The sequence below is a fragment of the Mus caroli genome, chromosome 2 (genome assembly GCF_900094665.2).
Source record: "Mus caroli chromosome 2, CAROLI_EIJ_v1.1, whole genome shotgun sequence".
Lineage (NCBI taxonomy): Eukaryota > Metazoa > Chordata > Mammalia > Rodentia > Muridae > Mus > Mus caroli.
This window is the reverse complement of record NC_034571.1, coordinates 75,075,864-75,091,416: the sequence shown is the minus strand read 5'-3', so window position 1 is coordinate 75,091,416 and position 15,553 is coordinate 75,075,864. Positions and strand designations below refer to the sequence as shown.

General features: G+C 41.8%; 1 protein-coding gene across 1 annotated transcript in view; it reads left to right on the top strand.

The window, feature by feature from the left end:
• Positions 1 to 3,623, top strand: part of Frzb (frizzled related protein) — a 33,500-nt gene extending 29,877 nt beyond the window's left edge. The window contains exon 6 of the mRNA XM_021154507.1: positions 2,129 to 3,623. Within this exon, the coding sequence (XP_021010166.1) occupies positions 2,129 to 2,239 (111 nt within the window). The 3' untranslated portion in view covers positions 2,240 to 3,623. The remainder of the gene's footprint in view (positions 1 to 2,128) is intronic.
• The last annotated feature ends 11,930 nt before the right edge of the window (positions 3,624 to 15,553 follow it).

The following is a 15,553-nucleotide window of genomic DNA, read 5'->3' as shown; positions in this document are numbered from 1 at the left end:
GGGATCCTTAGGAACTGGAGTTACAAATGTGAGCTGTCACCTGGGTGCTGGGAACCTCTGATTCTCTGCTAGATCAGCAAGTGTTTTTGGTTTTGGTTGGTTGGTTGGTTGGTTTTAAACAGTTCTGTGTAGCCTTGGCTGTCCTAGAACTCGCTCTGTAGACCAAGCTGCCCTCAAACTCGGAGATCTGCCTGTCTCTGCTTCCCAAGTTCTGGGACTAAAGGTGTGTGCCACCGCTGCCACCGACCATTTCCAGCAAGTGTTCATAACTGCTAAGCTATCTCTCCAGGCCCAGTGTGCCATTTTAATGCATGTTTATGCTCTGAGTCAGAAGTTTGGGGAGAAAAATCAGTTCTGGTTGGAATTATTAGCATACTTACTATAGCTTTTCAGTTAACTCAGGAATGTTTAAAAGACTCTTATGGAGGATATTATTTTTAAATTCAATCAAAGTTGCTCTTTAGAGCTGATCTTCCTCTCTCTCTCTCTCTTTTTTTTTTTTTTTTTTTTCAAGACAGGGTTTCTCTGTATAGCCCTGGCTGTCCTGGAACTCAGAAATCCGCCTGCCTCTGCCTCCCAAATGCTGGGATTAAAGGTGTGCGCCACCACATCTGGTGCTGATCTTTCTCTTAAGAGTAGGCCAGTTAAAAAGATCGTTTATCATTCTCCTATGTAAATGATTATTTGTCTCTGTTTCACGACAGCCAATTGTTCAAGATATTTGAATTATCTTGGAGAGAGTTAAGAATCAGATTATTTTCTAAATACGAAAGCAATATTACTATGCAATAAAGTCAGCCAAGATGAAGATGTACTTTAATAGAAAAACTAGTAATAAATAACCTATTATATGCTATGCACTTTGCAATTTTTCAATCTTCAGAATAATCCTATTATTAGTTATTAATCCCAATATAGAAACAATAAAAATGTCGATCAGTTCAGAAGCTTTGTACGGTTAATCAGTGAGTTAGAATCAGGATTTGGGCCACCTGCCATTAGCTTTTTGCTACTTAAAATGAGGTCACTGAACCAGCAGCCCACAGATCATCTGGGAGCTCCTGACCTGTGGAAATCATGGACTGCATTCAGAGCTGATAAACAGGAGTCTGTTCTCAGCACGGGCCTCTGGTTTCTATGTTTGCTGAAGTTTGTGGAGTACAGATGCTCTTATCATTTCGTACACTTTCACCATGTAACTTCCATTCAATTTCTTATATCACAAATAAGCACTATTGACATCATTCATATGAAATACAGGTCGATGTGACTTTTCTTATTTAAAAAGATGCATGCAACAACAATTAACACCCCCCCCCCATGCATGCATTGTAAAGCCTGTGGCAGGGAAGGATCTTGTGGTTTTACTGTAATTGATTGTTGTAATTAAATATTTTAGAGACACCATTTTCCCTTTATATTTTCACTATTTAGATCAGCTTATTTTGTGTATATGTGTATGTACATGTTCATACATATGCACTTGCAAGTGCTGGCGAATGTGCATATGATGGCTGGAAGTCACTGCTAGGGGGTCTTCCTCAATTGCTCTCTGCCCTACTTTTCCAGGCAAGGTCTTTCCCCGAAACTGATTCTCACTCATAAGCTAGACTCACTGACTATGGACCTCTAGGACCTGCCTGTCTTCGCCCCCTGGCTTGCCGCTCTCTCAGGACTGAGAACATCAGGTTCTTGCACATGTGCCATCTCCCTAACCCCTCAACCAGTGTTTAAAAAGTTATGTTATTTTAGTCTTAAGAAAATGATGAGAAAAGAAGCCCTTCTTTCAAACTGCCAACATAAATCTTCCACTTAAATATAAATTCTGAAGGTATAGATACTGTTGACTTTTGTATCATTTACAGACATGGAATTTTAGTTCTATGTTTTGGTACGATGGCATCCTTGAATATCTTATAGATGAGATGGTTTCTGCTGTGGTTTTTGGAATCAGAGCATTGTGTTTATACAGTGTCATTGTTATCGCTGGATAGAGATTTTGTACTTTTGGAAAAGTAGCAAAACCCTTTAGAGATCTGACCCTGGATTCTCCCTCGGTTGATAGCATCATAAAAATAACACCCCAGGCGATGTGTCACGTGACTGTTCTCTCTTGTACATTTCGCAGCGCTGGGATATGAAACTCCGACACCTTGGACTGGGTAAAACTGATGCTAGCGATTCCACTCAGAATCCGAAGTCTGGCAGGAACTCTAATCCCCGGCCAGCACGCAGCTAAGTCCTGAAATGTAAAAGGCCACACCCACGGACTCCTTTCTAAGACTGGGGCTACTGGACTAGCAAAGGAAAACTGCACAGTTGTGCTCGTGACCGATTGTTTACCACAGACACCGCGTGGCTACCGAAGTTACTGCCGGTCCCCCTTCTCCTGCTTCTTAATGGCCTGGGGTTAGATCCTTTAATATGTTATATATTCTATTTCATCAATCACGTGGGAACTGTTCTTTTGCAACCAGAATAGTAAATATGTTGATGCTAAGGTTTCTGTACTGGACTCCCTGGGTTTAATTTGGTGTTCTGTACCCCGATTGCGAACGCGATGTTTCATGTAAAGAGAGAATCCTGGTCATATCTCAAGAACTAGATATTGCTGTAAGACAGCCTCTGCTGCTGTGCTTATAGTCTTGTGTTTGTCTGCCTTTGGCCATTTCCCTCACGCTGTGAAAGTTATACATGTTTATAAAGGTAGAACGGCATTTTGAAATCAGACACTGCACAAGCAGAGCAGCCCAACACCAGGAAGCATTTATGAGGAAGCGCCACACAGCATGACTTATTTTCAAGATTGGCAGGCAGCAAAATAAATAGTGTTGGGAGCCAAGAAAAGAATATTTTGCCTGGTTAAGGGGCACAGTGGAATCAGTAGCCCTTGAGCCATTAACAGCAGTGTTCTTCTGGCAAAGTTTTTGATTTGTTCATAAATGTATTCATGGGCATTAGAGATGAACTTATAGCTAGACATTGGTTGTAATCACTATAGCTCTGCTTCCTTCTAAATCAAACCCATTGTTGGATGCTCCCTCTCCATTCATAAATAAATTTGGCTTGCTGTATTGGCCAGGAAAAGAAAGTATTAACGTATGCATGCGTGTGCACCAGGGTGTTATTTAACAGAGGTATGTAGCTCTATAAAAGACTATAATTTACAGGACAGTGAAATGTGCACATTTGTTTACTTTTTTTCTTCATTTGCTTTGGGCTTGTGCTTTTGGTTTTTGGTGTGTTTATGTCTGTATTTTGGGGGGTGGGTAGGTTTAAACCATTGCCCATTCAAGTTGAACTCAATTAGAGTAGACTAGGCTCATTGGCCTAGACATTATGATTTGAATTTGTGTTGTTTAATGCTCCATCAAGATGTCTAATAAAAGGAATATGGTGGTCAGCAGAGATGACAACAACAACAAAAATGTTTTTCTTGTGTGTGCTGCAGTGAGACCCCCAACAGCCCATATGGGGACCCACGATGCCTTTTCTTCCTTCCCTGCAGCAGGGATGTGCCCATCACCTGAAAGTCTCATTCCCTGAAATTTACACATGTGGTAGTAGTAGGTCCAGATTCCTAAGTTACAGTGTGCTGAAAAATAAAACAGGTATGAAGCAAATGGTGCTGTGTTTCCTTCTTTGAGAACAGCCATGCAAGGATGAAGTTCATTCCCAAGCGGACGTTTTCTATCTTGGCAACTTCTCTAAATTCTTTCTTTTAGAAGCAAAAAACCATCCTCACTTTCCAATGAGCCCTAAACGCCAAAAATTCCCCCAATTCTAGAACCATACTCCCATCTTTGCCCCTAGGAGGACAGCACAGGCTTCAATCTACTATGTGGTCACTTTCTGGTACCTTGTACTGTGTGTTCTCACACAGGGGTATCTTTTCCTAGGTGTTACTATTATACTTTCAAGGTGAATTTTGTGTCCCTGGGTATTGGGGAGTACTGCTCTGGGGATGCCGAGGTAGGGGGCTGGGGGAGGGAAGTGCAGCACTAAGGATGCTGGTCTCCAACCTCTCCCAGGGTATCTGTCTCGGCTTTGGGCTCCCAGGATGAACACACCCATCCTATTCTGTTTCCTCAGGGCTTCCACAGCGACCCTGCAGAAAGGGCAGGACTTGGTGACAGGAGCCTTAAAGGATCTGGCATCTGGAGTCCCTAACATGCCATCAGTGTTTCTAGGGTGTACTTGAAGCTATTTTAAGTGATGAAGCTATTTTAAGTGATGAAGGTTTTACGGTATATTTATTTCCTTTTTTATGGTCCTGAAGATAGAACCTGGCCCTATGAATGCTAGATAGGTGTTCTATCTACATTGCCATCTGTATTTACCTACATCAAGCTACTCAGCCAGTGATGAAATATCTTTACATAAACAAGAACCTATATGTAGGTGCTTTGTTTAGGTGGATAGATGGGAAAACATATTTGTTTTCAGTGTAGGAATTTCTCACATAAGAGATGTAATTCCTGCACAATTGCACTCATAGATAATGGGGGCAGTCTCTGAGATGAAGCAGAATTTCTACTCCCTTCCATTTCAATCGTCTTGTTTGTCTGTATGAGACTCGTCATTTCTTTGAACATTTTGAATGGGACAACACCTGTGAACTAAGTGCCTGGCTGTTTCTCAGTTTGGTAGCTGCAACATCTTCCCTAATAAACTGTGCAGATATCTTGGAGGGAGGCATGATTTCATCATGACATGCAGGTTTCTGTGCACACTGCAAAACCATTTACACTCCACTATGGTCATATAAGTCTCACCAGTGCCTCTCTGCAGGTCCTTTATGCTCTCCTTGAAAGCCACTAAAAGCTGAGTTGGTAGTACATTCATTTCATCTCAGCACTGGGGAGGCAGAGGCAGGCAGATCTCTGAGCTTGAGGCTAGCTCTACAGATTGAGTTCCAAGATAGACAGGGTAACACAGAGAAACCTCTTGTTGAAAAACAAACAAACAAACAAACAAACAAAACCAAAACAAAAAGCCACTACAAATTTAACATGCATGCCTGTTAGTAAACCTTGAGGCCTTTGAAATCAATTGAAATTTTCTTAAGACAATTTTGCTCACCTTCAGGATTTTAGTTTTCTCACCCAGCACAGCAGCAAAACAGTCGTGTGCACGGTGAATGAACCATCGAAAACACGAGCAGCAAGCATGTATCCTCTTTTTCATGGATCCATGAGTATGTGACTGTGTTGTGTGTAGTAATCTGACCCGGTGCCACACAGTCCACTGAGCATTGGGGGTGGGGTGGGACAATCCCATGTCTTTCCCCATCTGGAACCTATTACCAAGTCAAATACAAGAGTTACAATCACTGTGAGTAAATAGCTCTGCTTACTGCCTTCTGCAAGAAATTATTTGCTATTACATTTCAACAGTAAAATGACTCCTTAAAAAGCATTTCAAGGCTGGTAATTGTTCAGCCCTATGGATTTTAACGTTTTAATACAGAATAAAGAAAGCACTAAGGAAGAAGGTAAAATCCAAGCCCAGACTTTTAGTAGTGTGTCACTGAAATGCAAGCATATGGCTCCCAGCTGCATCCAAGTTACCAAATAACGAAAATAATGTACGCATACCTTTGATGGGGATCTCCTCTGCGTCCTGTCTAGCGGTGGCTAAAAGTCATACAAAACACTTACACATGTCCTGTTGGTGCCTTAAAACTTTATAGTGTGATTCCCACTTCATAGATGAATTGAAGATTTGGCTCTTCAGACACTGTAAGTGGCCGAGAGGGGCTTTAGAATCTCTTCGTCTTATTTCCCAAGTTGTACGTTTTCTGCTGCAATAAAAATGTAACTGCACCTTAATATTGTTTTCCAAAAGCACAGTGCAAGGCAAGTGGAAGATCACCTGACACTGTCAGAAAGTCTACACTGTGTCATCCTAACATTGCCCCTAAATACTGTCATTGTGCCTATTCTGGTGTCCCCCACACCCTACCCCGAAGTCAGAATCTTAGTGGGAGTGTTCTAGTCCTTTATAAACAAGTCAAGTGATTCTTTTTGATATTGGTAGCTTGATTTTGAGTTGGGAAATGGTTATTTTTTCTGTCTTCTTTTGAATTTGGAAAAGGTCTGAAGTTCCAAGCCTTTGGGAAGGTTTGGAGGTAGGCCAAAGTCGAGGAAGGTGGTTGCTACATAGAAAACTCAACAGCTGTTTTCCAAAAGGGAGGGACTGTCACATCCTAGGCAGCTCATTACCTTCATCCCTTGAACAGCTAGGGCTGCCATAGTCTAAAAAGAAACTGTTCCACATGGCCTACTTTCCCAGCTTGTCATTCCTGAAGCATTTTTATTATGACAGAGTCAACATGTCACTGTAAAACAAAGATGTTTTTCTCTGGATAAATTGCAAACATCAGGTTTCTGCTTGGTGGGCGTTACAAGCTTGAACTGTTGGCCGACAAAGGAAAGGGTGCGATACTTCAGGCCAATTTGTCTAAAAAGGAAAGGAAGTGTGGAGTGTTGAGGAGGCTGATGCAGAAATGAAGTGACGTGAGGATAAAGATTTTGCACCAACCCCAGGTACAGGAAGGAAAGACATCACCCACTATGCAGTGGCACTGTAGTCAGATGTTTGCATAGATGTGGAGTGGATGTTACCACTTAGGTCTGGGCTTTGTGATTTTGCAAGATGAGTGAGGTGGGAAGCATGGGATAGCTCGGTGGGAAGAGAGTAATAGTCCATCACACTGAATGGTAGATAAAGCTCAGAAATAAATTGGATTGGATTCATTCTAATGCCTATTTCTACATCATTTGGGTGTTTCTATGGAAACCATCGCTTCTTGGAGGTTCCACCTCTGTGTTGGTGTAACTGTATCCAGAATTCGTGAAAGAACAGTTGAATAGGAATAAGGATTTATGTTAGCTCCTTTTTAGACATTCAGTCTCTGTTCTTGGCTTCCTTGACTCTGGGTCCACGGTGAGGCAGAACGTGGTGGGATCGTGTGAGGGGTAAGGCTGTTCATTTCATAGTAGTCAGGTAATACATAGAGTATTACCATCAAAGGCACACCTCTAGTGACTCACCTCTTCCAGCTACCTCCAACCTCCTGAAGTTTCCAGACTGTCCCAAAATGTTGTCCTCAGCTAGGACAGGAGCTACAGGAATGTGTTGGGGGAACATTTTGTATTTAAACAATAGCTGAAAAAACAGTATTTGAGGTTAAAAAAAAAAAGAATTCTAGAAGAACTCAGCAAGAGAGGAAACAAACCCGAACAATATCTCAGCTAGAAATACTTCCCTAGGACGTAGAATTTGAAGGAAACAACAGCATACCAATGGAGACTACATCGTCTGGTCAGCCACTCCCTGCCAGGCCACCCTCCTGCTTATTCACCTATTACTTGGTTGATAAAGTCAAACAAATGGCTACATCAATATGTTAAGAACTGCTGAGATATCAACTACGAAGCAAATATTTAAAACTAATATTCTTTAAATTCATTGATTAGTAGTCACCTAGTTCATTTAAATTCTTTAGATTCCCAGATTAAGTAGTCTGTGTCTGATCTTGTCTACACAGTTCGAGAACGAAAACTGCCAACCCTCCTCTTTCCTTGGAGAGAGCACTTGAAGACATGCCATCAAGACCTTTATAGAACAACTAAGAAAGCTTTGGAGTCAGGTACCTAGATTTAAGGTTCTAGTTTGTTATCATCAAGCTACATCAAGGGCTTGTGAATCAGGATTGGACGAGGCTGAGCAGAACATTGCAGTTGCTTAGTAAATATTGAGATTATTCTGTCTGTGACTCCCAAATACTCTGAGAGGTTCACAAAGCCTGAACAGGGCTCTAGCAATGATTGGAAGAGAACAAAATTGCCTGGGAGATATTATCCAGTTATTCTCTCCTACATCTTTAGATGCCAGACTTTTAAAACAAATCCTTCTCAATTCATTCTCTAGCTGATCACTAAATGTATTCTCCTTTCCTCCCTGCCAGGAAGATGTTCTTAAAAAGCAACGATAAGGGCTGGTGAGATGGCTCAGTTGGTAAGAGCACCCGACTGCTCTTCCGAAGGTCCAGAGTTCAAATCCCAGCAACCACATGGTGGCTCACAACCATCCANAACGAGATCTGGCGCCCTCTTCTGGAGTGTCTGAAGACAGCTACAGTGTANTTATATANAANAAANAAANNAAAAAAAAAAAAAAAAAGCAACGATAAGCCTGACGATGGTGGTGCATGCCTTAATCCAAGCACACAGGAAGTAGAGGCAGGTGGAGGCCAGTTCTGAGTTCAAGGCCAGTCTGGTCTAGATAGGGAGTTCGAGGGCAGCCAGGGCTTCAAAGAAAGAGGGAAAAAAAAGCTGTAGGAGGAGAGTGTGTGAATACAGAGCTGGATAGATGGTCTCATGGGTAGGGTTGCCTACCGTTCTTACAGAGGACTCAGGTTTAGTTCCATTTACCCACAAGGCAGTTCACAATCTCTAGAACTCCAGTTTCAGTGTGTCAGACATACTCTTCTGGCCTTAGGAGGTCCCTGTTTGCATAGGGGGCACAGAAACTTATAAAGACTCACACACATATGTATACATTTTTTAAACTCTCAAAACAAACAAACAAACAAACAAGGATGCAGGCTAGTTTACATTGTTGACACAAATCATGAGGAGAGGGATCCTCAGTTGATAAATTGCCTCCATAAAATTGGGTTCTGGGCAAGCCTGTCAGGCATTTTCTTACTGAGTGATGGAGCAGCAAACCCATCCTTTACCAAGGGGTAAGTAGTACTGCCTCCGGCAGGAGGTCCTGGGTTCAATAAGAAAGCAGGCTGATTAAGCCAGTGGTCAGCACTCAGCCATAATCTCTGTGTCAGCTCCTGCCTCTAGGTTTGAGTTCCTGCCTTCCTTTCCCTCAATGAACAGCGACTCAGAGAAATAATTTTATCTTTCAATTAAGTTTTTTCCTCTCCAAGTTGCTTTTGGTCATGGTCTTGCACCACAGCAATAGAAACCCTAATAAGACAATCAACAAAACCACTTTCTCAATGTTATTGTAAAAGTTTGGCTTTCTCGGAGAGCCTGTACCCTGGGGCAACCAGCAGAGACCATTTAGAAAGAAAGATACACGTTTCCAACAAGAGCTGAACTTTTTGTTAGAGTTGCTTCTAGATGTTTTTCATTTGCTAGGCAGTTGCAGGAGTACTAAGAGTATATTGAGACAAAGTGTTTATGTCCCAAAAAAGTGCAGACTCTGCATTCTGGGCTACACACTTGAAGAAGGGTCTCTAAACACAGGCAGCTTTTACTGCACTGGAAAATAAAACTAACTCACAAAGGAATTGAACTAGTCTCTATTGGAAAAACAGATGACAACTGAACAGTGAGCTGAAAAAGGAACAGCCTAATCTAGGGGGTGACAAATTTTTCTATAAAAGTCCCATACAAAATACTGAAGGTTTTTGTAGGTCATCGGGTCTGCTGTGTGTCAAAAAACAGACACACTGGTAACCAAAGCATGAACAAGCAAGGCTGTGGTCCAATAAAATTTATTTTCAAAAATGTCAGGGGCCAGGATTTAGCAGACTAGTTTTGATTTTGTTTCCTTTGTGGGTCTAGTCAAATGCTCTGAGAATTATTATTCTTTGGATTTAATGAAATCAATAGTTTGGAAGGCATAAAAAAACATTGCTACTGAAAAAAAGTTAGATCAGACTTATAGATCTGAACTGAATTATAGATAGAACTGAATTATAGATTCAGTTTTGGGTTCACATCACAGATGTGTGGAGGGTCTGTGGATGTTCCAACTCATTGTTTCATTTGTATCATTGTCTTACTAAGGAAGTGGCTGGAAGAATCGTTTTCCCTAGAGTATTCGGTTTCTGGAAAAGAAAAAATGAGATTGAAGGAAAGAACACCCCCCCACACCTTGCTTAAGCAATTATTCCTAATAACCATTTGCCATCCAATTGTATTTTGTCCCTGGGGGTAAACTACTTCTTTGTTTTTGTTTGCAGTGCATGGGGGTGGTCCCATCTAGGCTAGGCAAGACCCAATCATTGAGCCAAACCCTACACAGAAAGCACATTCTTTAGGGATAAAGTGTTAACTGCAGCAAGACTCATGTCCGGAGTTCCACATAGGGTAGCAGATGCTGGTGTCTACACAAGAGTCAGGAACAGAGAGAGGGTAAAGCTGCTTTTGTAAATCCCTAAAGTTCTTGCTTTCCTTTCATTCACGGCCCCCTCCCATTTGCTCTAGTTTGATTGACATCTGGCACCTAGTGTCTTATGTTGATTGGTGTTTGTGTATGAATGCATGTGTGTACAGGTGTGCGCATCACTGCTTACAGAAGCCAGAGGCAACCTGAGTTATCACTGTCTGCTCTATTCTCTTAAGGCAGGGTCTCTACCTCAGCCCAAAGATAGCCTGTTGGTCGGCAAGCTCTTGTCTCTTTCCTCCAGGGCAGTAATGTTGCAATCTCTCATGTGGCCATAAGATCTGAGCTTGGTCCTCCTGCACTCTTATCCACAGAACCTAGCCCCCACTACTCATTTTAAAAGCTGGCTTGTCAGGGATAGTGAAAAAAATGATAATAGTTATGTAAGGGTTTTTTTTTCCCCTCATTATTTTGTTTTTTGTTTTTGTAGTGCAGGAAATTAAACCCAGGTTCTCCTACGTGCTGGGAGTTGTCAGTTTTTAAAAAACGTCTTTTGCTCGCTTGCTTGCTCTCTGCCCTTCTTTAAAGTTGCTGAAGTTTAAAAGAGAATGTAGGAAGTCCCTGGAGCATTACACCCCTCTGTGTGTTTAACCCATTCACTGGTGAACTTGATTTACAACTGCCGTTCTTGCTTGATGGATCCCACATGCCCTGTAATTTAAGCATCTTAATTTGCTCTCGCTGGAGTGCCCTTTTATTTGGATGTAAATTGATCCTGAAACAGCTTCCAATCAGAAGTTTGTGTTTGATATACTGTAGCTCAGAGTTAAATATGGTCTTTCTAAGCTTCAGTCTGCCAGGGGTAGGACTGAGGTTCAGTGCTGCTCTAATTCACCTAGCTCAGGTTAACTTAACCATAAAATACACACTTTGGCAGACTGTTTACCTTGTCACAAATAAATAAATGGTAGAAATCCTGAACCACTCTATAATAAAATGCGTTCTGTGCAGACAAATACAAAAGAACCTGAGTTTATAATTGTTTTTGTTAAAGGTTTTGACAAATAGTCAGTAGGATTTTTGTAGCATGCTTGGCCTCAAACACTACTAAGTCTTCTCTTTCAAGTTAACCAAACATATAGACGATAGAAGCAGAGGTTATCTGTCCCACTGGGCAAGGGCAGGATGGAAATAATGATTATCAACTGCAGCTAATGCTAGAATGCAGTAACAATCCCTGCCATGAACAATACAGACTTCAGGTTTTAGTGCAAGAAAATGCAAAACTACATGAAAAAAAAATTTCCGAGGTGACAAAAGTTAAATTTTGTTGTTGTTGTTGCTTTTGTTGTTTTTGAGACAGATGCTCACTGTGTAGCTCAGGCTGTACTCAAACTTGTGATCCCCCTGCCTCAACTTCCTAAGTGCCGAGAGAAAAAAAAATATTGTCTTTATTTGGGGTTCCTTTTGTCTTTCTCTTTTCTCTTCTTTTCTTTTCTTTTCTTTTCTTTTCTTTTCTTTTCTCTTCTTTTCTTTCCTCTTCGCTTCTTTTCTTTCCTTTTTTTGACATAGGGTTTCATGCAGCCTGGGCTAGCCTTAAACTTGAGGTTGACATTGAATTTCTACTCTTCTTCTACTGAGAGAATTCCAAATGAACAGGCATGTTTCAAACCAGTTTATCAGTCCTGATAGGTCAGCTAGACTGAGTTAAGAAAGAAGTTAATTTAGCAGGGACCTCAGGTCTGGTATGGGCCTTTCGTGGCTTTGCTGAGTGCCGTGGTGGGGCACGGAGGTTTATTATTGTATTAGTTATATGGAGATGTTGGAAGTCGAGATTACTTGCAGAAGATGTTGCCTGTCCTGGAACCTGTCAGAACCAAGAAACCAATCTGAACAGTGGGAATGCAGGTAGAGTATAGCCCCATACTCTGCCATCCCTGAAATGCTCTGAGCAGTGTGAGCTGGGCCCATCAAGCCTGTCAGGGGTGGGGAAATAGATAGAGACCCCCACAGCCACACCCTACGATGAGGAAGCAGGATGACTCATGGAAATGACTATGGATTACAAATGGCTGGGTAACGTGGTATATCCTGCTGATGCCACTGAGTCTAACAATTGCTTTGGTGATGGTATAACTGATATAAGTGATGAGAACTTTACAACATTTATCCTACCTTCCACACTACTGATGTGCCTGGTAAGATTGGTGACACAATAGCGTCATAATTATTGAGTGTGATTGTTTGTTTTCTGATTGACTTTAATAAAGACTTGCTCCACAGGCGAAATTCTTAGTTTCATGCTGTAAGTCAGGGCAGAAACCTATGACTGGGTCTGTCTTAGGCCCTCGTGGAGACACTATTATTTTCATGTTGCTAAACAGAAAAGATGTTTACATTGTAACATGTCACATGCTTACATTGTAGAATGCTACAATGTAACACATTGCCTTCTAAACACCCATAGATTGCATTGGGTGCTAGTTACTATGGACATTTAAATCATCCAAACAGCTGAGAGTGAGTGACTCTCCTGAGGCCCAAGGATCAATCACAAATGGGAAACAATCAAATACTTGTATTACTCCTTCCAATGCTCAGAAAATATGGGAGAGAGGATGGAAAAAATGCTAGAACTAGAGGAAGGGGTGGGATGTTATACTGAGCTGTTTCCTCTTGATTGAAATGTTTCTTCTTAGTGGGAATAGTAGGGAGGCTCATGAGACTTAGGGAGCTCTGACACTTATGCCCCTGCCCCCCAGGCTCCTCCCCAAGGTGCTACAACTTGAGAAGAATCACTAGGATAAGGATATTCCTGGGAAAAACTGTATGCAAATTGTTCAGGAGTTGTCCTGGATGCTGGCGTGGGCTTGGTCGATGCAGGTGCTGCAGGTGCGTTTGAGCTGCAGGCTCCACGGGAACCCATCTCCAATTGTATTAGTTACTTTTTAAATCCTATGACAGATACCCAACAAGATACAATTTAAGGCAGGAGATTTCCCTTGTTTCACAGTTTTAAGAGGCTGCAGTCTCTCCTGCAGGGAAGATGTGAGCTGGGAACCTGAGGTGACCTGAGGTGACCTGAGGTGACCTGAGGTGACCTGAGGTGACCTGAGGTGACCTATCTCATTCAGGAATCAGAGCAGGTGAATTCTGGTGTTCTGTTCTCTCCCTCCTCTTCCCTTTTTTTATTCCTCCCAAGACCATAGCCAATGGGCCTGTGCCAGTATAAGTGTATTTTGCCTCTAATTTCTTTCACAGCTAACAGAAAATTCTGATTTGTTTGTGATAAATGTGAGAGGTTTAGTGGACAGGGAGAAATGGTGGGTTAGATTAGCCTAGTAGCATTTTGTGTGAAGGGTGGTAGAGATGTCTAAAGTAGACTTTCCCTCATCAGGAATACCTTCCTGAAAATACCCTCAAAGACATGATAAGAGGTATGTCTCCATGAGGACTCTAAACCCAGCAAAGACAACCATGAGGATAATCCTCAGATCCATGCCCATGTCAGTGACTCCAATAATCTCAATGGTTCACCAAACTTGACTGAAATGAAACAGTTTCTTTGGTCTGTAACTGGTGCCTTATCTGAGTTGCAAAGACCTTTATTCTTGTCTCCTCAAGAAACGTCAGGCTCTAGCTAGCTACTTGGAAGAGCTGTAGAGAAGATGGGACAGGGGAGAGAGAGACAGTGACAGGCATAAAGGGCCACACTAGCTGTGTTAGGGAGTTGCTTTTTATGTCAAAATGGGGTCCAGTGATCTTGGCTGCAGAAAGATGGGATCAGATTTATGTTTTTACAAGCTTATCTAGACTTTTACAGGGAGCCTCACTGTGGGGTGAAGGCATGATTAGATAAAGGAGTCTGTTGTGGTATTTCAAGGGAGAGGTGGTGGTGGCAGGCTTGGCTAGCAGGAGTGGTGTGGGGGGAGATGGACAGGTGTAAGTCAGAGAGTAGACTGGGATCGGAGGACTCACTGATGGGTTGTGTAACCTGTTGGGAAGTGGAAAGAGTCAAAGATGTTTCAAGTGACCAGATGTGAGACATTGGGCTGACTGCAGTGTCACCTCTATTGGGCTGACAGTAGTGAGGATGACCTAGAGAAAGAAAACCCTTGAGCCCTGTGCAGGGAAGGGGAAACGTCTGCCTTCCTATCTTCCTTCAAGTTTAACTGAAAAATTCTGATGTGTTTGTGATAACTTTGAAAGACATAGTTATTCTGCAGGGATAGGTGTAGGCGATCAGATACACAAAGCTACAACTTGGAAACTGCAAAACTTCAGAAGCCAAGCAGTCAGCATTTGTAAAATATATACAGGTTTTACTTATCTTACTCTCAGAGTCTCACCCAATAGTTTTGAGTCAGAACAATGCCCACAGACTGGAGAGAGCAGACTGAACTGGAGAGGAATTTCAGCGGAACTACGGGATTCTTGAAAGATGATGGGGGTTGGGCATAATCAGGGCTTATCATAATCAGGATGAAGTTGCTCTGGGAACATCTATGAGGGCACTCACTAATATTATTTTGATGTGGATTTATATGCAAATATATCAGTGGCATCTCTTTGAAAGATCCACAACAGGATTAGGGGTTTAGAGGTGACTCTGCATCGTTTAATCCCACTTGAGTGTGCAGGGATGAGTTAGGTATGTGAGATGTGGACACACAGCTATCGTAACATAACAGACTTCACCTTTATGATCTGAGTGGCCTGAAGAAACAAATATGTAGCTAACACTGAATTGTTCCAGTCAACAAACAGATTGGTTTGTCAAGCATACATAAGATGTGACCAACATGTGTGTCCAGGTTAATGCTTTGATGTTCCAAAGTTTCAGCTGGGAAATGTTTCCCTGGAGTTAAAGTCTTATTATTGTTATTGTACATAAACAAGTAAGAAACACACAGACTAATCTTGAAGTCTAGTTGCTTTCAAGTCTGACTGAAAGTTATCATGTGTAAACAAACAGCGTCTGGGGGTAGGGAATTCTGACACATGCCTGGGGGAGAGCATAGAGGGTTAGTGATGGTGCCAATGTGCAGAATGAAAATATTATACATAAGGAAAGAGAAGTCTAGTATGCTGTACTCCAGAATCTAAAATCAAAAGTCCTGTGTAGGTTTCCCAGGGGAACACAGATCAATGCACACAGCTTCTATTTGCAAATGCAATCAAAAGGTGTATATTTGAAAACAATGTCTTTGCTGGACTTTTATTTTTTTTTTTTTTTTGAATTTGAGTAATTTAATATAATAGAACACTTTGCTTTGTGTTATACTTTCTAAGTCTACCCATTTCCCTGTAATTTGCATTTTCTTTGTAACTGAGGAAAATTCCATGATGTATCTGTACCACATTTCCATCCTCTCTCCATCAGCTGGTGAGCACCAAGACCGGGCCCATCCTCTGTCCA